At 41.5% G+C, this 25,575-nt stretch overlaps 1 protein-coding gene across 23 annotated transcripts in view; it reads right to left on the reverse strand.

The window, feature by feature from the left end:
• The window catches only part of LTBP1 (latent transforming growth factor beta binding protein 1), a 298,040-nt gene that overhangs the window by 116,478 nt on the left and 155,987 nt on the right, over nt 1-25,575 (reverse strand). For all 23 annotated transcript variants that reach the window (XM_072992302.2, XM_072992246.2, XM_072992234.2 and 20 more), the window contains 2 exons: nt 23,561-23,663; nt 19,374-19,445 (listed from right to left, as the gene is read on the reverse strand). In XM_072992302.2, the coding sequence (XP_072848403.2) occupies nt 19,374-19,445; nt 23,561-23,663 (175 nt within the window). The remainder of the gene's footprint in view (nt 1-19,373; nt 19,446-23,560; nt 23,664-25,575) is intronic.

The following is a 25,575-nucleotide window of genomic DNA, read 5'->3' on the forward strand; positions in this document are numbered from 1 at the left end:
TTTTAGGAAGGCCTGCCAAGACTTTGAACTAACAATCAGCCTGAAGAAAACACAAGTCATGGGCCAGGGCGTGGACTCACCTCCCTCCATTATCATCTCCACACAAGAACTGGGGGTTGTTCATGATTTTGTGTACCTTGGCGACAATCTCTGACACACTCTCTCTAGATGTTGAGCTGGATAAACGCAATGGTAAAGCAGCTACCATGTTCTCTAAACTCACAAAGAGAGTATGGCTCAAGAAGAAGCTGATGACATACAGTATATCAAGGTCCAGGTCTATACAGCCTGTGTCCTGAGCACACTCCCGTACTGCAGTGAGTCCTGGATCCTTTGTGCACGGCAGGAGAGGAAGCTGAATACCTTCCATATATATTGCCTCTGGTGGATATTTGGTATCACTTGGAAGGACAATGTTCCAGTCCTAGAATGAGCTGGAATTTTTAGCATATATACATTACTGAAACAGTGACGTCTACGTTGGCTATGTCGTGAGAATGGCTGGTGGCTGGTTTCCAAAAGATCTCCTGTATGGAGAACTAGTGCAGGGAAATCGCCCCAGAGGGAGACCACAGCTGCGATACAAGGACATCTGCAATCAGGATCTGAAGACCTTAGGAATGGTTCTCAACAGATGGGAAACCCTGACATCTGAGTGTTCACCCTGGAGGCAGGCGTTGCATCACAGCCTCTCCCATTTTGAAGAGACCCTTGTGCAGCAGGCTGAGGCAAAGGCTGAGGCTCACAAAAGCAGCAAAATCAGGGAGCTGGACACGGGACAGACTGGATTTGTCTTCAGTGTGGAAGGGATTGTCACTCGCGAATTGGCTTCCTCAGCCACACCGGACACTGTTCCAAGTCCTCCATACAGAGCACGTTACCATAGTCTTTGAGACTGAAGGATGCCTAACTGTAATGTATAAGGCTTTGTTTTTTCAGACTTATACCCAACCGTTTTAACCATTTTCCATAGTGTTTGGTTTCTAGCCCTTTTGCCATCTTGGTCACCCTGCTCTGGTAATGTTTCAGCTTGTCAACAGGGGGGTTTTTGTTTGTTTGTTTGTTTTTGCTTTGTTCTTGCTTTTGGGTTGTTTTTTGGGGGGATTGGATTCCAACTCCCAGAATTCTCCAAGAATTACACAGGCAGAATTCTGGGAGTTCTTGGCTGCAGATACACAACTACACACATTTACATTTCACTCACCTGGAATAGAACCTATCTGCCAGGCTGTGTAGTGCCTACTTCCTATACAAAAAGGAAACTTGCTCCAGTGCTTCCTGAGAGGCCTAGATCTTTGTATGAGCTATAGTTCTTTGGAGTTGTCACATAGAAAGCCTAATGGGCAGCAAACCTAAATCTCTCACAAGGACCTAGGCATCTCAGAAAGCACTGGGAAATTTACTTTTTGTATAGAAAATAAGCCCAAGGCAGCCTGGAAAATGGTAAAATGTAGGTATGTGTAGGTGTATGTAGGTGTGTGCATGTGGTCAAAAATTCCCAGAATTCTGAACTCTCAAGAGTTGTATTCCCCCCCACAAAAAAAGAATGGCACACCCACCTTGTAAATAGCTTTCTCAAACTATTGTGCCCACAACTGGAGCTAGTATTTCAAGCGAGGCCTGACCAAAGAAAAACAGAACAGTACAATTACATCCCTTGATCTACCTGCCGTACTATCTTCTGATGTTGCCTAGTGTTCCATTCACTTTTTTGTTGTTGTATAACATTGTTGATTCATGCACAGTACTATTTACTTAAACCCCTAGATCCTTCTTACATGTATAACTGTCAAGCCAAATGTCACACATCCTCTAATTGTGCACCTGACATTTCCAGCCTAAATGCAGAGCTCAACATTTTTCCAGTTAAAACTCATTTTATTTTTGTATTTGGATCTGGGATTAAGGTGTGAAGCATCCAATAAATCACTTCTCTCTAGGTTTATTAGGAACTGTTGGTGAGCAATCTTTAAGTACAGTCCACCAACCACCTAACAGTGGCTTCTTCTAGCCCATCTTTTACCAGCTTGGCCATACTGTGAAAGACCTTGTCAAAAGCCTTGTTTCAATTAAGGTGCACTACATCAACAGCACATATATATTTTATCTACCAGACTTGTGACTCACCCCAAAAAAAGGGAGATAAGATTAGTCTGGTGTGAGTTGTTTTCAACAAACCTGTGTCAGGTCTTTGTAATCACTACATTGTTTTCTGAATGCTCATAGACCACCCATTTAATTATATATTCTAGAATGTTTCCTGCTATCAATACCAAGATTGGTAAATTATGATATTTTTGCCATTTTGGATTTGTAGTATACATTTATTGGTTTCACTGTTTTTAAAAAATGTGTAATGCCACCCAGAGTAGACCTTTGGTCTAAATGGGTGGGGTAGAAGTCAAACAAACAAACAAACAAACAAATAGGATGACTGATCAATAGATTCTTGGATCCTCTTTTCCCCCTCCCCTTTTTAAAGAGGTATTTGAGTTTTTCCCCATGATGTTCATCTAAATAATTACTATTACTGTTATTTTTTCATAGTACTTCTCCATTGAGTAACTGCCTTATCATTATATATACAGTATATGCTATTGTTTCAATTTAGATCTTGAGACGATTTAGTGCTCAATTTCTATTGAAATTTTCTGACCTTTCAACCACTGAAGTTATTCAGACCAGCCTCCCTAGAAATCCAGTTTGAGTGAATTATTTGCTTTGCAAGTGGAGCAGTCTTTTATTATTATTATTTAGGATGAGACTCTAATGGCATAACAGGCAAAAATATATTCCAAATCCCTTTGGTAGAATTTGGGCACACAGGACATAAAGAAGTCAGACACGGAGTCACCACACCCTTGTAACTATGGTTTCAATCAACACACAAAAAATAAATTATGAGTGTTCGACTATACAAATTAAATTCTTAGAGGACTACACCCAGCTACAATGTAACAGACACTGATTACAGTCCCTACTGTCATATGTTCTGTATTTAGCATCTTTTTATTAATCAAATTCTGCTAAATAAAACTAAGCTACACTTTCTATATAATAAACAACTCAGGCTACATGTTTTAAAGTTGTCATTCATCCAGATTTACTCTATATATGATGGATCAGTACTTTGGATCTTATTGTTACTTTAGCAGTAAATTTGAGCATCTTGACTAGAAGAAAGACAGAACAGGAACATAAAATTAAAAAAATGTAAAGACTTTATTGTTACTTTAGTAGGTACGTTAGGCAGAAACATGACCTAACATAAGAGAAACAACTCAGGTGTAACATGGACTAAAAAGAGCTTATGACTGAACCATGTTTTTGTCTTTTTTCACCAGGCTGCATTTGCAGATAAGCAATACTTTACCTGATGCAAGAAAGCATTCTTATGACATTTTATTTTTCAATTCCCATTATAGTTACTAGCTGTTTGTCAAGGGTTCTGGCACCATTCTTTGGCACAAACTAATTTTTGCACATCAGTCAGTTGCACAGCTGAGATGTGCCTTCACACCTCATCAATTATGTGCAATTAGCCATGGCAAATTACATAAACCTTACACAAACATCAATAGCATTCCAGTTGTTATTCAGGAAAATATTGGCCAATGTGGTTATTGGTTTCATGTTTTTAAAATTTCATTCTAGATGAACTGCTAGTTAATTACTGCGTCAGGACCAAAAGACTTGAAACATAAAACACATGTTTGCCTTTTTCATGGTTGATGGAACACCAATTATGGTACACAAATTAATTCCAGTTTAAGAATTTAGAGCTGCATTCAGAGCAAAATATTATGTTTAAAACTTGTGCATATATTTGAAAGAGAACATTTAAACTGGTGGCCGTTCAAGGACTCCCTGATTGAGGTCTAAATATGATTCAGAAATTCAGACTTTGGACTACCTTGGCTTATACTAATTCAGGCTTGATCTGATCTGTTTTGGAGCAAAGTCCCGATCAAAATGTGATAATCCAACTCTTCATGTTTCCTATTGATTTGCAGTGGAAATTGAAAAAGTTATAACTATGTTCTTTTTTCATGGATATGCATGAAATTTGGAGCCACAGTTAGATCCCCAGAAAAGGGGTGCCTAATTCCAGATGAATAGTTCCAAAGAAAATGGAAAGATGGAACTGGACTGGGAGAGTTAGTTGTTAGGTCCTGGGGGATGAAGAAAGAAAATAAAAGAACAACACAGATCTCTTTCCAAACCTCAAAAATAGTTATTTTTAAATCTCCGATTAAGGAGGGATAATGAGATTCTCACTTAGTCCAGTTTGGAAGCTGAAAGTGTGGGATTAAAGGATTAATATCACATTGAGAGATTGACACAGAATAACAGAATAGTGGTAAAAAAATTGACAAAAAAGAAGGGGAAGAATTAGGATAGACTATTCAGATTAACAAAACTGGAAGTGAAGAGGCAGAAACTTTTGATGGTTATTGATAAAGACAATCAGCAATCATCAAAACATCATTTTCAATTATTTGCTACAGTGGGGTCTTGACTTGAGAACTTAATTCGTATTGGAAGGCGGTTCTCAAGTCAAAATGTTCTCAAGTCAAATCTGCATTTCCCATAGGAATGCATTGAAAACCATTTGATCCGTATCTGCTCTTTTCCGTCCATAGAAACTAATGGGAAGCTGCTATTCCGCCTTCGACCACTAGAGGGGGATATGTTGTTTCTTTTTTTCTTAGGTCAAGAAAGGTTCAGGGAAGGCAGGGAAAATACAGTCCAGGCAGTACAGTACCAGGCAGTCCGAAGACTGTCTCCCAATCCACTCTCTAAACGCTGGGAGGAGTGAGGAAGCAGACAGGCACCCTTTTCACTGGCCAACAGTTAACTGAAAGTTCAAATTTTGCACTTTCCCTGCCTCCCACGTGGTTTTTTTTCAGTTCTTAACTCAAATCTAAGTACTTAAGTCAAGTCAATATTTTCCTAAGAGAGTGGTTCTTAAGTCAAAATGTTCTTAACTCGAGCCGTTCTTAAGTCAAGACCCCACTGTACTAGCAACTGAAAAAGAAGGAAGAGCTGCATAAAAGAAAAGGATACATAATTTTAGTGATTCAATAGAACAATTCCTTGCAAGCACTGTGGAAAGTTCTGGTGATATTCTTATCTGAGGACAATAATGTAATTATTGAAGTGATTCAAGCGGTGGATTGGGGTATTTGAATTTGGTTTAAAATCACACAGTAGTCATGTAGTTTTGTGTCAGTATGTACCTCCTACTGGGACAACTTGTAATCTGATTTTAAACCACCCAGTGTCTCGATACTGGGAAATACATGGAATTTAAAACTGCTCTCTCTGTGTCTGTGTGAATTATTTAATATTTATTTTTCCCGCTGGCTGTCTCAGCCATGCAAATTAGAAATAAGATATCACCACCATCCCTTTCACGGATTGCTGCCTTGTCATGGTGAAGGGGCTTGAGTAATTCAGAGAAGCTATGGGCTATGCCGTGCAGGGACACCCAAGACGGACAGCTCACAGTGGGGAGTTCTGACTAAACGCAATCCACCTGGAGCAGGAACCGGCAAGCCACTCCAGAATCTTTGCCAAGAAAACTCAATGGACAGAAACAAAAGGCTAAAAGATATGACAATGGAAGATAAGCCCCTCAGGTCAGAAGGCATCCGACATGCTACTGAGGAAGAGCGGAGAACAAGTATAAGTAGCTTGAGGACAAGTACAAGTAGAAGTAGTTGGGCCAAAGCCAAAAGGATGCTCAGCTGCGGACGCACCTGTAAGTGAATGGAAAGTCCAATGCTGCAAAGAAAAATACTGCATAGGAACCTGGAATGTAAGATCTATGAACCTTGGGAAGCTGGAGGTGGTCAAACAGGAGATGGCAAGAATAAACATTGACATCCTGGGCGTCAGTGAACTAAAATGGACAGGAATTTGTGAATTCAATTCAGACAATTATCTTATCTACTATTGTGGGCAAGAATCCCGTAGAAGAAATGGAGTGGCCCTCATAATCAACAAAAGAGTAGGAAAAGCTGTACTGGGATACAATCTCAAAAATGATAGAATGATTTCAACATGAATCCAAGGCAGACCTTTCAACATCACAATAATCCAAGTTTATGCACCAACCACCAATGCTGAAGAGGCTGACATTGAACAATTCTATGAAGAGTTACAACACCTTCTAGAACTGACACCTTTGTTGGCAAGGGGATGTATCTGCTTTTTAAGATGTTGTCTAGGTTTGTCATTGCTTTCCTCCCAAGGAGGAGGCTTCTTTTGATTTTGTGGCTGCTGTCACCATCTGCAGTGATCATGGAGCCCCCGAAAGTAAAATCTGTCATATCTTTCCCTTCTATTTGCCAGGAGGTGATGGGATCAGTAGCCATGATCTTAGTTTTTTTGACGTTGAGCTTCAGACCATTTTTTGCACTCTCCTCTTTTTCACCCTCATTACAAGGTTCTTTAATTCCTCCTCACTTTTTGCCATCAGAGTAATCTGCATATCTGAGGTTATTGATATTTCTTCTGGAAATTTTAATTCTGTCTTGGGATTCCTCCAGTCCTGCCTTTCACATGATGTATTCTGCATATTAGTTAAATAAGCAGGGAGACAATATAAAGTGGACCCTCAACTTCCAGAATTAATCTGTATTGGAATGGTGGCCACAGTTCGAAAAGTCTGCAGGTTGAGAGGCCATTTCCCATAGGAATGCACTGAAAACCATTTCATCCGTTCCAACCAAAGGAAAAAATTCATAGGCTTCCAAAGCTGCACCCGCTGCCCTCTGCCTTCTGTCCCCGCTGCCCTCTGCCTTCTGTCCCCATGGGGACAGGAGGCAGCGGGCACCGGGGACAAGAGACAGAGGGCAGTGGGTGCAGCTTTGGAAGCCCGGGAAGCCGAAAACTGCTCTGTGCCCGCTGCCAGCTTCTGGTTTCCCAGGATTCCAAACCCCCTCCACTGCCCTCTGTCTCCCATCCCCAGTGCTCTCTGCCTCCTGTCCCCAAATGTTATGGTCAGCAAAGGACAGAAGGGACCCCCTCACCACTGCAGGAGTATACCGGATACCTTGCAGTTGTGGCCAGGTATATATTGGAATCACAAAATGAAGCATCCACACCAGAATCAAAGAGCACGAGAGACACTGCAGACTGAAACAACCAGAAAAATCAGCAGTAGCTGAACATGCCCTAAAACAAGCTGGATATGAAACCTACTGGGATCTGCCACACGTTAACTAAGCTGCCACCAACCATTCCCTATAATAAGTCACACAGACCAGGGATGGATTTTCAACAAATAAAAGAATAAGGTTTATTTAAAACATCACACAGGGAAAATAAAAGGATTAAGTGAATAGGATACAGTAACGTGGCTTAGTTTCACTCATACATACACACAGTTTGGTTCACACAGAACACTTAACTTGAAGCACAGACCCTGAACCTATCAGTTCTGGCTAACCAACAGACACCTGAACCTATCAGGTTGGTACTGACTGACACACAGTAGTACCCTGTCTGACACACAGACTCCCACACCAGCTTCTTCTTCCCAGCTGCTGCTTCTTCTTTCCAGCGTCTAAACTTCTCCACACACGCATCACATATATATACAGTACAGCCCCTCCTCCTGATGTCCCGCCTTCCACTCCCCATAGGATGGAACTTTCCCTCCAAACCCATGACAGACAGGTAACATCAGTGCTGTATGTAACACCTCCCCTCTTTATAAGTTGTTTTGTAGGGGGAAAGCTAACGTGCTTTTTCCCAAAAAACAACCTGGATAAAACACACAAAACAGTTATATAATAACACACAATACCATACTTACTTATACTTACATTCTAAGTTAACCATATCAATTAGGCATTTAAACATTTACCATATACATTACATCAATTTACCTTTATTCATACAAACCAAATTAAAAAAAAAACCCAGGTACATTTAACTTTTTGTCATCAATATATATACATAGTCCATGTTTCTTTCGCCGTCTTCAATCTTCAGGTCTTCTTGACAAGGCGTCAGCAACACAGTTCACTGACCCTCTGACCACCTTCACTTCAAAGTCATAGTCCTGCAGATTTAAAGCCCACCTCATAAGTTTGCTATTGTGGGTTTTCATTGTCTTTAACCATTGCAGTGGTGAATGGTCAGTGCACAGAACAAAATGTCTCCCCCAGATGTAAGGCTTGGCCTTCTGGATCGCGTAGACTATGGCCAAACACTCCTTCTCCACGGTTGCCAAATGTCTCTCACCTTTTTGAAGTTTCCTACTCAGGTAGGACACTGGATGCTGGTCACCATTCTCATCCTCCTGGCACAGAACTGCTCCTACCCCGCTGTTAGACGCATCGGTGTAGATGATGAACTCCCGGTCGAAGTCTGGAGCACGCAGCACTGGATAGTTGATGAGCGCCTGCTTCAACCTCTGGAACGCCTCCTCACAGTCGCTGGTCCACGGGATGCGGTCATCAGCCTTCTTCCTCGTCAGATCGGTCAGCGGAGCCGCAATCTCGCTAAACCTCGGGATGAACTTTCTGTAGTAGCCCACCAACCCAAGAAATGATTTGACTTTTTTCTTGGTGTTGGGTCTAGGCCAATCACGAACAGCTTCTATTTTGGCCTCCAGGGGTTTTATCACTCCTCCCCCTACCATGTGACCCAAGTATTTAATCTCTGGGCTACCCAGCTGCAGTTTGTTCTCTTTGCAGGGCCCAGGCCACAGCACTTCCTCCCCTGGGTTAAAGCGCCTCTCCCTGCCTTTCTGGACACACCAGGCTTTCTTTCTGACCTTTTGAGCCTGCAGGGTCTCTGCCGCTAGCTCTAGGTTTCTCTTTAGGTCATTCCTTAAGGTGTCTATGTATGTCACAACGTCTTGTGGGTCACCCTGGGTGATCTGCTCCCAATTTTGTTCGATCAGATCCAGGGGCCCTTTCACCCTTCCCCCAAATAAAAGTTCAAATGGACTGAATCCGGTACTGGCTTGTGGCACTGATCGATAAGCAAACAAAAGGGATTGCAGCTTCTGGTCCCAATTGTTTGGATTCTCTGCCAAGTAAGCCCTAATCATGCGCATTAGAGTCCCATTGAACTTCTCAGTTAACCCCTTACTTTCAGGGTGATATGCAGTGGTTTCCTTGTGCTTAATTCCACAGATTTGCCATAAGCGTTTCATGAGCTTCGATGTGAACGATGCTTCCAAATCTGTGATTATTTCTGAGGCAAATCCCATCCTGGACATATACCCCACCAAGGCATCTGCCACTGTGTTAGTTTCAATGTTAGTCAAGGGAATGGCTTCAGGGTACCTTGTGGCATGGTCCACAATGGTGAGAATGAACCTGTTCCCCCTCTTTGTGGCCTTGGGCAAAGGTCCCACAATATCCACCCCTATGCATTTGAACGGAGTGTCAATCACAGGCAAAGGGCACAACTTTGCTTTGGTCCTGTCGCGGCTATTCCCCTGCCTTTGACACACATCACATTGTTTACAGAACTCCCTGATCTGCTTCCCTATGTCAGGCCAGTAAAAATTCTGTGTGATTCTCTGCTGTGTTTTGTTCACCCCTAAGTGTGCAGCAAACATGTCAGAGTGCCCCCTTTTGTAAGATCATGGGGCGATACTTTTCAGGTACCACCAGCTGACTTCTGATCCCATCTCCCCCTTTTGAGATATTCCTCAGGGTCTCTCTATATAAAATCCCCTTTTTCTCTAGAAATCTCACTGGGGTTTCAGGTGTTAGCTGGGCGTCAGTCACCTGTTCAAAACACTTTTGGAGAGTGGCGTCTGCCTTTTGCTCTTGTCCAAATCTGCTGTCTGTGGTTAAGGTTTCCACCACAGCTTCTGAACTCCCCTCTGCTTCCGTCTCTGGCTCATCATTACCCCCCTGAACTGTCCCCGTGGTGGCTTGTGAACGTGTAATCACTAGCACCCGTTTCACATGTTCAGCCAGGTCATTTCCCACGAGCACGGCTGCTGGCAGAGTCGATGAAATCGCTAGCCGCCAAACTCCCCTCCAGCCTTGAAAGTTCACAGGGACCTCCGCTACTGGCAGTGAGATTACCTGCCCCTCAATCCCTGCCACCTTCATGCTCTCATTTGGGATTACATATTCCCTAGGAATAATATCTGGATGGCACAGGGTCACCTGAGAACAAGTGTCCCGCAGCCCCCGATACTGACGGTCAAGTATTCCTACGTCCACCCCTGCTGTCTCAAACAACTGAGAATCTGTTCTCACCAGTAGGCAGCGCCTGACCTCTACAAGAGGACCATTTTCCTCAGCCTGATCAGCAGATGTAGCTGTTCCAGATTGAGTAGCCATGGCAACAGGCTCCCTCAGTGACAATGAGCCTTGCTCTTTCTGGACACAGAACACAGCTTTTGGCTTGGTTCCACTCGAATCCTGAGGCACAATTCCTTTTAGCTGCTTTAATTTCTCACACTCTGAGATTAGATGGCCCTTTCCCTGACAGAAATAGCATTTTCTGGTGTATTTTGAGTCTCTCTCATCTTGTTTTGGTTTTCCCTCCAAAATCTGAGGTCTTGGTTTCATGTCTGAGGGCTTCCCTTCACCATGGGCCCCTCCCCCTTGCTGGCTTTTCCCTGGTCCCTGAGAGTACTTGCTGTAGGTTTCTTTGGGTTTTCCTACAGATTTCTCCTCACCTAAGGGCTTTCTTATCTGGTAAATAAAATCTGCGATCTCGGCTGCTTCTGCCACAGATTTCGGTTTCCTTTCCCTCACCTGGAATTTCAGTTCCCCATGCAGGACTGAATAGAACTGTTCCAGCGCTATCAAGTCTTTGAGCTGCTGAAAGGTCTCTGTCCCCTCCTGAGATAGCCATTTCTCTAGCAGCCTCACCAATTGAGCCCCCACTTGGGTAAAAGTCTGCTCTGGTTTCTTTGTGAGGGACCTGAATCTTTGCCTCAGCTGTTCCGCATTTATCCCATGTCTTGCAAACACCAGTTTTTTAAACTCTGCAAAATCTCTCATCAGTTCCTGTGGCATCTCTGAATAAACCTCAGCCAGGCTACCACTGATTAAAGATCGCATGATGGTCATCTTCTCAGTTTCCCTCACTGAGAAGTCCACAAACGCTCTTTCCACTAAGGAAAAGAACACCTCAGGACAATCTCCCTTGTGGTACACAGGGAATTTCTTCAGGTCAGCTTTAGACAATTGGCCTCCCTCAGAATCCCTATTGTTATTATTGTTCTGGTTCATCATTTCCAATTTTCTTAATTCAAACGCCATCCTTTCTTTTTCCAGGGCAATTTTCTCTCTCTCTAATTCAAATTGCCGTTGTTTCTCTCTTTCCCTTTCCTCCATTTCAAATTGCCTTTCCCTTTCCTCCCTTCTTTCTCTCTCTAATCTTTCCTCCACTTCAAATTGCCTCATCCTCAGTTCATGCTGTTGGGCTATGAGCAATTTTCTGAGTTCTGGGTTCTGTTCTCCCGTGCTGTCACCTTGCACTGAGCCAAATTCATCCTCAGAACCTTGGTCAACCTGGGGGTCTTTCACTTCACCCATTTCTGCCATTTGGCTTCGAGTCAAGGGCATAATCCCCCCCCCAGAACAGGCTGCTTTCAAAAGTCAAGCCTCAAAATAAAACGACCACTTTTTTTTTCTTTTGCCTCAGAACCAGCTTTCCCTATAGATTGCTGCTGTCCTTCAGCACTACTTGCAACAGTTGCGAGCTAGAGTCTACCCCCCTCTGCTGGGCCTCTCAGCAGACAAGCTAGCTCACTGCTATTTCACAGTTTTGCCTCAGCTTTTTTCCCGCCAAAACAGGCTGCCTCAGAGCTCCCTAATCTAGCCCCCAATCTGAGGTTACACATTCTTCTACTAGTGCACCCCCCCGTGAGGCACACCTAGAAGATTACCTACGCGCTCTCAGATTGTCCCTGACTAGACCCCCCTTGCTCTGGGCACACTTGCCAAGGCTTTGCTGTACCACTGGACAACTGGACCAGTCGTATCCCACACGCTGGACACCAATCAATGTGACAAACCCAGACCTACTGGGATCTGCCACACGTTAACTAAGCTGCCACCAACCATTCCCTATAATAAGTCACACAGACCAGGGATGGATTTTCAACAAATAAAAGAATAAGGTTTATTTAAAACATCACACAGGGAAAATAAAAGGATTAAGTGAATAGGATACAGTAACGTGGCTTAGTTTCACTCATACATACACACAGTTTGGTTCACACAGAACACTTAACTTGAAGCACAGACCCTGAACCTATCAGTTCTGGCTAACCAACAGACACCTGAACCTATCAGGTTGGTACTGACTGACACACAGTAGTACCCTGTCTGACACACAGACTCCCACACCAGCTTCTTCTTCCCAGCTGCTGCTTCTTCTTTCCAGCGTCTAAACTTCTCCACACACGCATCACATATATATACAGTACAGCCCCTCCTCCTGATGTCCCGCCTTCCACTCCCCATAGGATGGAACTTTCCCTCCAAACCCATGACAGACAGGTAACATCAGTGCTGTATGTAACACCCCTCACCACTGCAGGAGTATACCGGATACCTTGCAGTTGTGGCCAGGTATATATTGGAATCACAAAATGAAGCATCCACACCAGAATCAAAGAGCACGAGAGACACTGCAGACTGAAACAACCAGAAAAATCAGCAGTAGCTGAACATGCCCTAAAACAAGCTGGATATGAAATTCTATTTCAAAATACTGAAATAGTGCACAACACCAGCAATCATTACGTTGTACTACACAGGGTAGCCACTGAAATCCACAAACACCAGCAGAGCTTCAACAAAAAAGAAGAAAGTTTGAAACTCAACAAAGCTTGGCTCCCAGCACTGAAAAATACAACGTGTAAAAGGTCAACAAACTCTACCCAGCCACAAGGACCGGCGATCACTACACACAAAAGACTAGTTAACGACACCCACCAGTCACAGTGACAGATAATCTCTCCTGATCACAACAATAGACCCACAACAAAAACACACTGATCACCATAATCACCCATCTCCTGAAAAGGACAAAAGCTGATCCCACAACTATGAATACTCAACTCCCAAACAAACTGCCCCAGAGCACAGAGTGCTACTCCTGTCCTCTGAAGATAACGGCCACAGAGACTGGCAAAATGTTAGGAAAACAACCTTCAGAACACGGCCAAAGAGCCCAAAAAACCCACAACAACCAGTACATGAATATCTTTCATTCTCCATTTTGTCTCCAGAGGAGTCATTCATAAAATCTAGTTTGTAAGTCATGCCTTAAACAGAGAAAGGGGCTTCTTAGCATATTATGTATATTAATAAGGTAGTTCTCACTGTTTTCTTTTTCATAAAAAACTCTGGCCTCAATACAATTAGATCTTTTTGAGAGCTTGATTATTTCAGTGCTTCAAAGTAGAGATCGAGGTATTCATATTAAAATATGAATATCACCACACAGGTGGAAATAACGAGGGTTATTTTCACTCACAATTTCACAGAGGCTTCCTATTGTGCTGGTCTCCGCAATGGATTAGCCACTCTCCAACCTAGCAGAAAGGCATGTCATTCTGCCTTCTGCCAGGACTGACTAATCAATTGTGGACAATTGCATGATAGGAAGGTCTGATGAGCTTGCGTCAGTGGCGAAATCGTGAGTGGATAGTCCGGCCCCATGGGACCAGATTCTTGTTATTTCCACCTGTGCAGGGATATTCGTATTTGTATATGAATACCCCCATCTCTACTTCAAAGGCAAACATTCCACAGTTGTGTTTAGGATAAGCTAATCAGTCTACCTATTGACAAGGTTGTATGGTGGCTCTAGCTACACTAATGGTTGATAAGAGATTTCCATGTTATTTCCTTCATAGAAATTAATGTCAACTAACTACTGGTGGCTTGGAGATTTATTTATAACTAATAGTTTTTTTAAAGTAAGTTTCTAAGCTCAGCTATTTTGCCACAACATATCTCTTTTGGTGTTTAATTTCACGTAAGAACTATCCTTGGCAAAACAAACAAAAAACAAAACAAAACATGTTTCCCCCACTCTAAGCTTTCTGGGCCCCTGACAACTTGACTCTCAACCTTTTTCTGGGACTGAAATCATGTATACATTTCTCAAAAAAGCCACATCATGTACCATTTTAATTTTAGCTAACTCAAGTCACATAGTTTTTAAGTTGCTTCCTGCATTCCTACTATGCAATTGAAATATTCCCTTTTAAAAGTGGCTGCAAGGTACATACTGGGCTTAAGTTTGTTAAGAAAACAGCTTGCCCTCTGGTGGCTATTTATTTTAACCCTCTTCCTAAGAAAATGAAATGCATGAGAGGAAAATAAATACACACTTTGGAATTCATTGTGTGAATGTGAAACAGCACAGTTTTTAACAAAGGTCAAATCCCAGGTTTTTTGGCTGTGTGACAAGACCATGAGGCTATGATCACATATCTGCATTTTACAGTTTTAAACATAGCATTTTGTGAAGCCAACGGGACTTCTAAATCCTCTCTCTCTCTCTCTCTCTCTCTCTCTGTACGTGGGTACAGTGGTCCTCCGCTTGACGACGTTAATCCGTTCCATTAAAATTGCTGTTAAGCGATATCGTTGTCAAGTGAAAGAAAAAAAAAACATTGAAACGCATTGAAAACCGTTCAATGCGTTCCAATGGGCGAAATACCTCATTGTAAAGCAAAGATCCTCCATAGGGGAAGCCATTTTCGATCGCTGTCTTCCAGAAATAGGTCTGGAAAACAGCGGGCGAACATTTTGAAAACCCAACGATCAGCTGTTTTTGATTGTCAGGCAGCGCTTCCCGGAGCAGGGAACCGATTGTTGTGAAGCGTATTTTCCCCACTGAAACATTGTTTTGCGATCGCAATAACAATCGCAAAAAACTCATCGTGAAGTGATTTCATCGTCTACCGGGGTAATCGTCAAGCGGGGCACCACTGTACACACAAATATAACCTTGTTCTGGAGAGGAATATAAAATAGTGTTTAAACATATAAAAATAAAAAATATAAAATAGTGTTTAAACATTCAGGTACATTTCAACTCTTAAATGCATATAGTTTTAAGAAAATGTACTGGACAAATATTTTCTCCTTAATATGAAAATCCAAGACTTCTACCAGCTGACCTTTAGTTTAGTTTTTCTTGTCCCAACAAATTCACTAAGAAGAGTGGAAGAGATAGTTATTGTTTCTCAACTTTTCATTGTTTTTAAATAAAGGAGGGGGGGAACAAAACTCATAATGGAATTAAATTGTTTCAATTATTACATAGCCCTTAAAAAATTTAACACATTATATACATAGAATGATGTTGGAGTACATGATATGCTTTAAATTTTTTTTTAAGGACTCAGATCTAACATGCTCCTGCTCTTTTGCATTTCATAGTTTAGTCATCTGTATATGTAAAAGTAATGCATTAATCAGCAGAAAAATAATTGTTTACCTTACCAAGGGAAGAAATAAATCCTAATTTGGGCAACATATATGGTAGACTCAAATGCAAACAGACTATTCTTTGTTGACCATACACACATCAGTAAGAGATTTGTTTAATTGCATTAGTCAATTGAAATGAAAATGAATAATCTGGAGGTGGCTGTTAATCATGTTGGTATGACACATGATTTGTAAACTGAGGAAGCTTTTGATTGAAAACAACAACAAAGCAATTAAATGTTGACAGAAGTTTCAAAGATAGGGAATTAGATGTTCTGGAGGAGTGGATGGACACAGGAAAAAAGCATTCCTTAATTTCAGCTGGCTTGAATTGTGATACCCACTGTTCGGGATAGTCATGGATTTCCTTTGAAAGTGTAGCAGTTTAAATGTTTGCTTTGGAAAAGATTTATGTCCTTCTAGAGATAGACATCACAATCCTATGTACATCCAGTGAGAAGTAAGTTCCTACTACTACAGTGGTGCCTCGCTTAATGGGCACTCTGTTTAGCGACGAAACCGCATAGCGACGAAGATTTTGCAATGACAAAAGTAATTGCATTGTGATGTTTTAAATGGGTTTTTTTTGCTTTGCGATGATCGGTTCCCTGTTTCGCTTTCCGATCATCGCAAAACGAAGATTTTTTAACAGCTGATTGGTGGTTCCAAAATAGCCGCCGGGTAAAAAAATGGCCACCCGCTGTGTTTTTGCACAGATTCCTCACTTAAGAGGCAGCGAAAATGGCTGCCGTATGCAGGATCTTTGCTTTAAGGTAATTTTTTTGCCCATAGGAACACATTAAACAGGTTTTAATGTGTTTCTATGGGCTTTTTTAAATCGCATAGCGACGAAATTGCTTAGCAGCAATTTTTGCTGCACAGATTAATGTTGCTATGTGAGGCACCACTGTACTAGGCAACTGTATACTGTATAGCTTTTACATTCTTTGACAATCTCCCCACAAGAAGTTTAACACACTTTCTTGTTTTTAGCAGATTTCTTAAGGTGCCTTAAGTTGCACAAGGCTATTAAACTTCTGGTAATACTGTACAAATGTTAAACAAACAAACAAACAAACAAACAAATAATAGATATATTTCCTTTCAAACACCATTTTTAATCAGAACCCTTTCTTGAATTATGGATGTAAGATACAATTTTCATTTTAACATACCTAAACACTTCTTTCTCTTGACTGTGATTATGATTCTCTTTGATGTGCACTATAACACAATATTTTATTTATTTTTATTTTATTGGATTTCTACCCCGCCCATCTAGACCAAAGGTCTACTCTGGGCAGCATTACAAATTTAAAAACAGTTAAACCAATAAACATGTACTATAAATCTAAGATGGTAAAATGTGAATTTAAGATATTTATTTTATTTTATTTATTTATTAAATTTATACCCTGCTCCTCTAGACCATGTCTACTCGGGGCGGCTTACAACGCAAGATATGGCAGGAGGGAAAGCCTGCCCAAATAGCCAGGTCTTGACTTTGCTTCTGAAGACACCCAGAGAGGGAGCCAGGTGGATCTCCACAGGCAAGTTGTTCCAGAGGCGAGAGGCCACTGCCGAGAAGGTCCAGTTCCTTGTTCTTTCCTTCCAGACCTCCCTCGGTGTTAGGCCCCCCAGCCACCCAGCCTGGCTGGAACATGTGACTGTGGCAGAACTGTATGGAAGGAGGCACACTGCCAGATATCGAGGTCCTAAACCATTTAGGGCTTTGTATATCATCGCTGGGACTTTGAAATCAACACAGAAACGAATGAGCAGCCAATGCAAGGCAGCCAGCATGAGGGAAATATGTTGGTACCTTTTCACCCCTGTAAGAAGTCTGGCCACCGTATTCTGCACCATCTAGAGTTTCCACGTCAGTCTCAAAGGCAGCCCCATGTAGAGCACATTATAGTAGTCTAATCTCAAGCCTACGAATGCATGGACCAAACTGATGAGTGCCCCCATATCAAGATAGGGATACAGCTGGGCAATCCACCGAAGATGGAAGCGTGCGGAACGGACCACTGACGCCACCTGGGTTTCCATGGTGAGCACCGGGTCCAGATGTACACCCAAACTGCGAACCTCATTTTTGGTGGTAAGAATTACCCCCCCAAAAAGAGAGGGAGTTTCCCATACCACTGATGTCTGGGGCACCCACCCAAAGGACCTCCGTCTTGTCCGGGTTCAGCCTCAGGCCATTCTCCTGCATCCATTGCTGAACGGCCTCCAGGCAGCACTCAAGGGACGAAACAGCATCCACTGTTGTTGGGAAAAAGGAGATGTAGAGCTGAGTATCATCAGTATACTGATGACACGAAGCCCGACATTCCCTGATGACTCCTCCCAACTGCATCATGTAGATGTTAAACAGCATTGGAGAGATGATCGAACCCTGCGGAACCTCACAATTGAGGCTTCATGAGGCTGAGAAACTCTCTCCAATCTGCATTCTCTGGGGACTGTCCTCCAAGAAGGAACAGAGCCAGGCAAGAGCCAGGCCACCAATTCCCAACTCAGAGAGCCTCCCCAGGAGGATACCGTGGTCGACAGTACCAAAGGCAGCTGAGATGTCGAGGAGGACCAGCAGAGACATTTTGCCTCTGTCGGCCTCCCTTAATAGGTCAACAAACAGGGCAACCAATGCCATTTCTGTGCTGTGGTGCAGCCTGAAGCCCATCTGGAATAGATCCAAGGCATTGGTTTCATCCAGGAGCCTGCAACTGGTCATCCGCCACCCTCTCAACTACCTTGCTAAGGAAAGAAACACTGGCGACGGGCCTATAATTACCAATATCATCTGCCACCAAGCGCAGTTTCTTCCTAATGGGCCTAATGAATGTCTCCTTGAGAGACCCATCTCCTGGAGAGACCCATTAATTATTGCCATAGCCCATTCAGATGTTATAAGCTTGGCTGATTTGATTAGCCAGGCCGGGCAAGGGTCAAGGGAGGAGGTGGTGGCGCAACAGTGATAAAGCACTCTGTCCACCATGTCTGATGTCACAGGCTGAAAGTGATTAAGTCTCATTGGAGCGCTGGATGTCTCTGCTCAATCCACTGCTTTCAAATAGGGGGTAAGATCCCAGCGGATGGCCTCCGCTTTTGATTTTTAAAAGGCTGCAAATTGGTCAGGTGAGATGCTAGTGGGAGGCCAGTCACTATGACCAAGTCCGGATAGATCGCAAACTATACGGAAGAGTTACGCCTGCTGATTAGAAGCTTCGCTTATCTGGACAGCAAAGTAAGATCGACTAGCAGCCTTCACCTTAGATTGGTAAAGGTTAGTTGTGATCCTGACAGATATTTGATTATTTTCCATCAGGTCCCGCCTCCATATGCACTCTAGCCTTCTCCTATTTCACTTCATTGATTGCTGCTCCTGGTTGAACCAGGGCGAAGGGCGATCTCTCTGCCGGAGAGGGCGTTTAGGTGCGATCGTGTCAACAGCCCTGGTGGTGGCAGCAAGCTGGCTATCAACCAGAGCCTCAACAGGAACATCAGTCAAATCGGCCGGAATCCCTCTCATGGTATCCTGGAATCCTATGGGATCCAGTAACCTTCGAGGGCGAACTACCATAATAAAGTTTTAAATGTTGACTAACATCAGTTATTTTGATCAAGGATGCTACTATTATATTATTTCCATTAGTTTTCATTACTAAGTGAATTTAAAGTGCTGGCTTCTATCTTCAAACTTTTAAACAATTCAGGACCAGGATATTTGAAAGATTATTTTCTATCACGATCCATTATTTTGCACCAAACAATACAATCAGCAACACTCTGCATTTGGAAAAAACCCCTGCAATATTAGATTTATCCATATTATTCCAGTTAAGTAAATAGGGAAGTTCAAACAGTTCATTTCAGCCCCAAATAATTTACTCAAAGTAAATGCTGGAAATGTCTTACCTTGACAAAATGTTGCATTAATTCTCTTGTAACCTTGTGGACAATCCACTACTGGGCTATATGCTGGGTAAGCTAAATTTGAATGAGAAAATTAATTAGTAAATTACAAATGACCCAACCTGGATGATCCAAGCTTCTAAAACAAGTTTCTAGAGATTTGGGAAAGTGTCAGGTATTCACATGCTTCTCTTTTCTTGGCTCTCATGCACTGAACTTTCTTCATTATCAGCAAGCACTGATCACAGTTGCTCATGACGGATAAACAGGCACGCAGAGTTAAAAGTAATCTTTAAATTTTAAGTAAAGTTGAAAGAGAGGTTGGGAAAAAAATTACAGCTCCCAGAACTTCCAGCTAGCAGGACTACAATCTATATTGACTGTGGGGATGCTAGATGTTGTAGTCCCAAAAAGTAACATTTTCAAGCTCACTTTATTTTGTTTTATTTATATACTGTACCAGCCAATTCGTGAATTCACACTACTTTAGGTGACGTACAAACAAGCAAAACCATCACCTACTTCCTTCCCACAAAAACATAGCATCGTAATCAAAATGGCAATATAACTGATTTGAGTGCAGAATTCTGATCTACAGAAGCCTGAGGTTCAAATGTCAAAATTAACATCATCCGAGGGGAAATTGTCCTTAAGGCCTGCCTTATATAACTTCATCTTGAATAATTTCTTGAATATGCTAATTTCTTTAAACCATACTTTTCAACCCCACTTAAAACCATCATTACCACACCAACATAACTGCACATATAATAGTTTCCTCATATGTTCTTTATATATGTTAAATGTATCCCCATGGTTATAATTACAGTGTTTCCCCAAAAATAAGACAGGGTTTTATATTAAATTTTGCTCCAAAAATGCATTGGGGCTTATTTTCAGTGAATGTTTTATTTTCGGGGAAACAGAGTATATTATTATACACCATCAAGTCAGTTCCAACTTATGGCTACCCTGTCCAAGGTATTCTAAGTATAGTCAAGAGGGGTTTACCATACCCTTCTTCTGGGGCCACTCTTTTCCTATGAGGTATAGTGGGGGAATTAAACTCTCAATATTTAGCTCCACACCAAATAACCAAATCATTGGACTATCCAAAAATACATAATTGTGTAAATTAAAGCTTGCATGGCTTGATGGGGTGAGAGAAATATGATCATTCTAGAGTAATGTATTTGTGAAGAGGACAATGGTGAGGGCATTGTTGTTGATGAGCTGTTGTGCTCCCACCCAGGGCCCAAAGCACCAATGGAGCTACTTCAAGTCTTCGCCAAGGGGTCAGGAGACTGGGAAGATAAACAGGTGGACCCAAGAAGAAAGGAGAGGACCCACTCCAGAATAAAGGGTCTCAAACTGCATTCCTGCCTTGGCAGGGACCCCTAGGGAAGAGAGGTGATCCCAAGGATTGCTTACCCTGGCACCTGTGGAGTATAAAAACTGCCTTGCCACAGCAGAGGCAGAACCTCCGGCGGAGAAAACCTGTTAGGAGACAGGCTGCTAAGCTGATGAAGATCAGGGAAATGCGTTCTGGCTGTCCCATCAGAGAAGAGGACCTGGAGGAAGGGGCATGGGGGGAATGCCAAGGAGGACTTCTCAGGGATGTATTGGGTCAAGTGGTCCCCAGAGGAAGACTAGAATTCCCAGGGGAATGGCACTATATTTTTAAGGGAGACTTCTGTGGTTGGGTCTAGTGGACACTAGACTGGTATATGCAGCTGGGTCAAGGACTGTAAGTGTATTATAGATCCATTGATTGTTATGCCTCTCTGAGTGCCAATAAACCCTTGTGTGTTAGAACTTTCTCATCTGTAATGTATGGAGCAGAGAACAGAGAAAGAACATCCCACTGAACAAGCCAGGCCAGGCAAGATTCACAGTATTTTATTAAAGAGATTCTCATATTTACACTTTATTTTTTATGTGTCATAGCTTAGCGATGTTAATTGGTTAAAAAAACATCGCTATGGGAAAACTTCGCTAAGCGAAACACCATTTCCCATAAGAATGCATTGAAAACCGGATAATCCGTTCCAATGGGAACGGATTACCGTCCTTAAGCGAAAATCGGCATAGGAAACATCGCTAAGTGAAACGCGGTTCCCCCACTGAAATTCATTGAATAGGTTTCAATGCATTTCAGTGGTTCTGACAGGTCTGTTTTCGCTATTTATAAAGTGTCTTAAAATGTTCAAAAACTGTTTAAAATGCTTGGAATCGTTAGTGCACTCTATAAAACCTTTGCAAACTTAATTTGGCTTTGTTCTGAGTCTTCGTTAATTTTTGGTGAATTTCCCCCCATTGGAATGTATTGAACTGTAGGTTTGACAGCTGTCAAAAATTAACGAAGACTCAGAACAAAGCCAAATTAAGTTTGCAAAGGTTTTACAGGGTGCACTAACAATTCCAAGCATTTTAAACAGTTTTTGAATATTTTAAGACACACTTAAAATAGCGAAAACAGACATCGCTAAGCAAAACAGGGCGAACCTAAACTGTCATCGCTAAGCGAAGCAAGGTCCCAAACATCACTATGCGAAATTTCCCCATAGGAAACATCGCTAAACAGAGCGCAAGATCGCTCCAAAAACCTCATAGCTAAGCGAATACATCGTTAAATGAGGCAATCGCTAAGCGAGGCACCACTGTACATGCCTTTTTTTGGAGGGATGTGTTGTGTGCTAGTGTGGGCCAACTGCTGTGAACTCCTGTGGTATGAGCAGAGATTCAGGGTGACCACAGGTCACCGATGCTACACTCAAGTCCTCGATTACTCTGGTTTTTGAAGAAAAGAGGTCTCACTTCTGTTCTTGAAGAGAAAATAAAGTGAAATCAGGCAGGCCAAAAGACTAAGAAATGAACCACCACTTTCCTAAAGATGTTTACACAGCAGAATCTATTCAATAATAAAGTTGCTTATTAGTGTTGTTTCCATTAATATGATATATTAAATATACATTACCTTAAAGGGTCTTTCTAGAAAGATGGCATATAAATATAAATAAAGTATGGCTGAAGGCATTTGAACCATAGAATATTGGAGGTGTCAGATAGGAAATGAAAACAGGAGAGAGGAAGAAAATTGACCTGCTTGAGCGTTTTAAAATACTCTGAAGATGTTATACCAGTGCAGGAAGACACATTTTTAGATTACCTAAAATTCCTTCGCAATTTTCTTTTCCCCTTTACTACAAAACTCTTTGTGTTCAGGTGTGAAGTCATGCAGGGGCTCATGGCCTGCCAAATGAGAGATGCTAGTATTATACAGTACAATAATCACGTGAGGGAAAAAACAGGGCAAGTATCCACTGCAAGCCCCAAATAGCAGGAGTGAGGCATCTTGCTGAAGCCCTGACCTGAAATATCCCTCTCAAGAGTCAGAGATATGCTGCGATACACTTTGGTGCAGAACCCACTTGTTGAAATCAAAAGTCCACTTCTATACATCAAACCTCCTTTAAACCTTTTAAAAATATTTTCCTATGTTGTTTTTCAATCAAAATATCTTATCATCCTCATAATTTCTAAAATGTACCCAAACTGGCGTCATAAAAATATTTCAATCTCAAAGCAAAGGCCATAAGGCTCCAAACTATACAAAATATGAGGGAAAACCCACTTTTATCCAACATGATTACTGTCTAGTGACTAATACCATTTTAAACATGGAAGATATCAAAATGTCATGGGAATAAAGTGACCCTGAATCAGTATCCTGTGAATGAGTCAATGACCAGGCATAGAGAGCAGTTAAATGTCAAAAGTGTTAACAGCTTGCTCAGTTTCCTCTTAATGCTTATTGGGAATTTGCGGGACTTCTGAACATTTTGTGAAATTAGTAAGCCTGTGAATCCTTTTTTTTTTTTAATTAGATAGATTGGAGTTAAATACAAGAGATAGAAAATCTCTTTGACCTAGACAGTTGCACCATCAGAGAACATTTTTCCACATTCATGAACACTACACTAATTCCTTACATGGGTATTTTTTGTCTGCTAATTATCATAGTCAAAAGCTAACTGCCTTTCTGAAAAATAGTACTGGCAAACAGCACAAAAAGCTTTAAATCTCAAAGTTATTCACAACTTGACTTTCTGTCTTGGTAGGTACCCATCAAATGTGTATATACAATTATATAAATTCTGGGATGGAAAACAAATCTAAAAAACACTTACCTGTTTTTTTTGGACATTTTTGGCATTTGTTAAAACCCCAGGAAGTACCCACTGTCCCACAGCAATCTTCTTGCTTTGAGAGACCAGGGAGTGCTTTACCACACTAAAAAAAAGATGAAGTTAAAAAAATGTGGGTTAGTACTTCTGGAAGACAAGCCATCTTTATAATACAGCTGCTTGAATACCACCCCAATGCTGAGTGACCAGTAATGGCCTTTAATTTTTACCACTGTTTGCAGAAGACCATATAGTATAACAACTTTGTGGTAGTCTTAAACTTTTGGTACTTTATCACAGGAACATGAGAACCACTTCTCCATGACTTTATCATATGTTGCCATAGTAATGTTTTCATGTCAAAATCTCAAGAAACGCTGCCCCTGCTCATATGGTTCCAATTTCCAAACTTTGTCACTTTGTTTAGGATGACGACTGGAAATGAATAAAAAGCCATGCTTACATCACTGTAGCTACATAGAAAGCCTCCTTTACCTAGGACAATCAATTCGACATTTAAGGGAATATGCTTATATCATAAAATGAGACTGATTCTTTCACTTCACACTGGTTCTTCCAACAGGAACTAATGTTTGACTTGGGCCATCCCCCCAAAAAACTCCTGAAAACAACTTAGTGGTGACTGGGGGGGGGGGAGCTCATTGTAAAAAAAAGGGTGGGATTTGGGTTTGAAGTGAAGTTAGCACATGACTGTTATTTCCTGAATACTCAGATTCAGCCCCTATTCATTCATATTCAGAATTCAGAATTGTTTGAGAAATGCATGATCAGTTCATGGAACAGTCTAGGGAGGATGCCCAGCCTCTTTTCTGAACCAGCCATAAAAGCACATAATTAAGCAGTCATCATGTACACCTTCTTCTGTGGAAGAGTTGGGCACAATTCAACTCAAGGCCTATGTGCAGTCTCAGAGCCATTTATTCCTTAGACACACATGTGGATTACTGCATTGCTTGATAATATGTTTCCTTGGGCATCTGGACATTGAGGCTGTACTGTATTATATGCCTATAAAAAATTTGTTGGAAATGCATAATTTGCATTTGAAATGTTTATGATAAAGGAAAATGTAGAAAAAAGCTGCAAGACAAGTTTCCTAAAACCATTAGGATTTTTACAAAGGAACAAATGGTTCTTATTGTTGTAACTACTTTCAAGACTGACAACGGAGATTTCAAAAAAGGGGGGTGGAGAGGATTAGCATAACTATTTCCTTGGAATTGGGAAAAGAAAGACACAACTGCAAAAACCGTAATTTACCCCAATTTAAGTGACCCACAACTACCTATGTTAAGAATTGCAAAACAGCAAAACAAATGATTAAAGAGTTAGAGGAATTTTGGGGGGTTGCATGCCATCAATCTAAAATAACATTGATTAAAAAATGTGTACCCACCATTTTTAAAAAAGAAAACAAATGTAACCATTTATGTAGAACTTCAACAAACAAAGTTTACTGCCTTCCCTTTCCCCCTAGTATTTCTTGGAAGAGGAAACCTGTAATTTCTTCTAATTTAAGATTTCACAATTTTTTAAGAGACAAGAAGTTTAATTGCAAACCTTTATTATTTGGGGGGGTTTCCTAGGAAGAGATTAGTCAGAGGGGGTTTACCATTCTCTTCTTCTGGGGGAATTGTTGGACTGTGCAGATTGCCCAAGGCCAGACAGGCTGGCTCTTTGGGGACGCACAGTGGGGGAATTGAACTCCCAACCTTTGGCTATGCAGTCAGATACCTAACACATTAAGCTATCCAGCCAGCAACTGCTGCTGCTACAGTAAACAAATTTAAGGTGCACGATACTATACTTTGTTGCATTTCATCTATAATTAACTGTAATCTTTATTTACTTTAATCAATATTTAATAACATCTCAGTAGGTTTAGGAAATGATGAAATACTATTTAATGAATTATCGTCATCATCATCATCATTATTATGGGAAATCTTTGTTCATAATAGTATAACATTTTATTACAGTAATAAGCAGATAAAATA

The sequence above is a fragment of the Pogona vitticeps genome, chromosome 1, assembly GCF_051106095.1.
Source record: "Pogona vitticeps strain Pit_001003342236 chromosome 1, PviZW2.1, whole genome shotgun sequence".
Classification (NCBI taxonomy): Eukaryota; Metazoa; Chordata; class Lepidosauria; order Squamata; family Agamidae; genus Pogona; species Pogona vitticeps.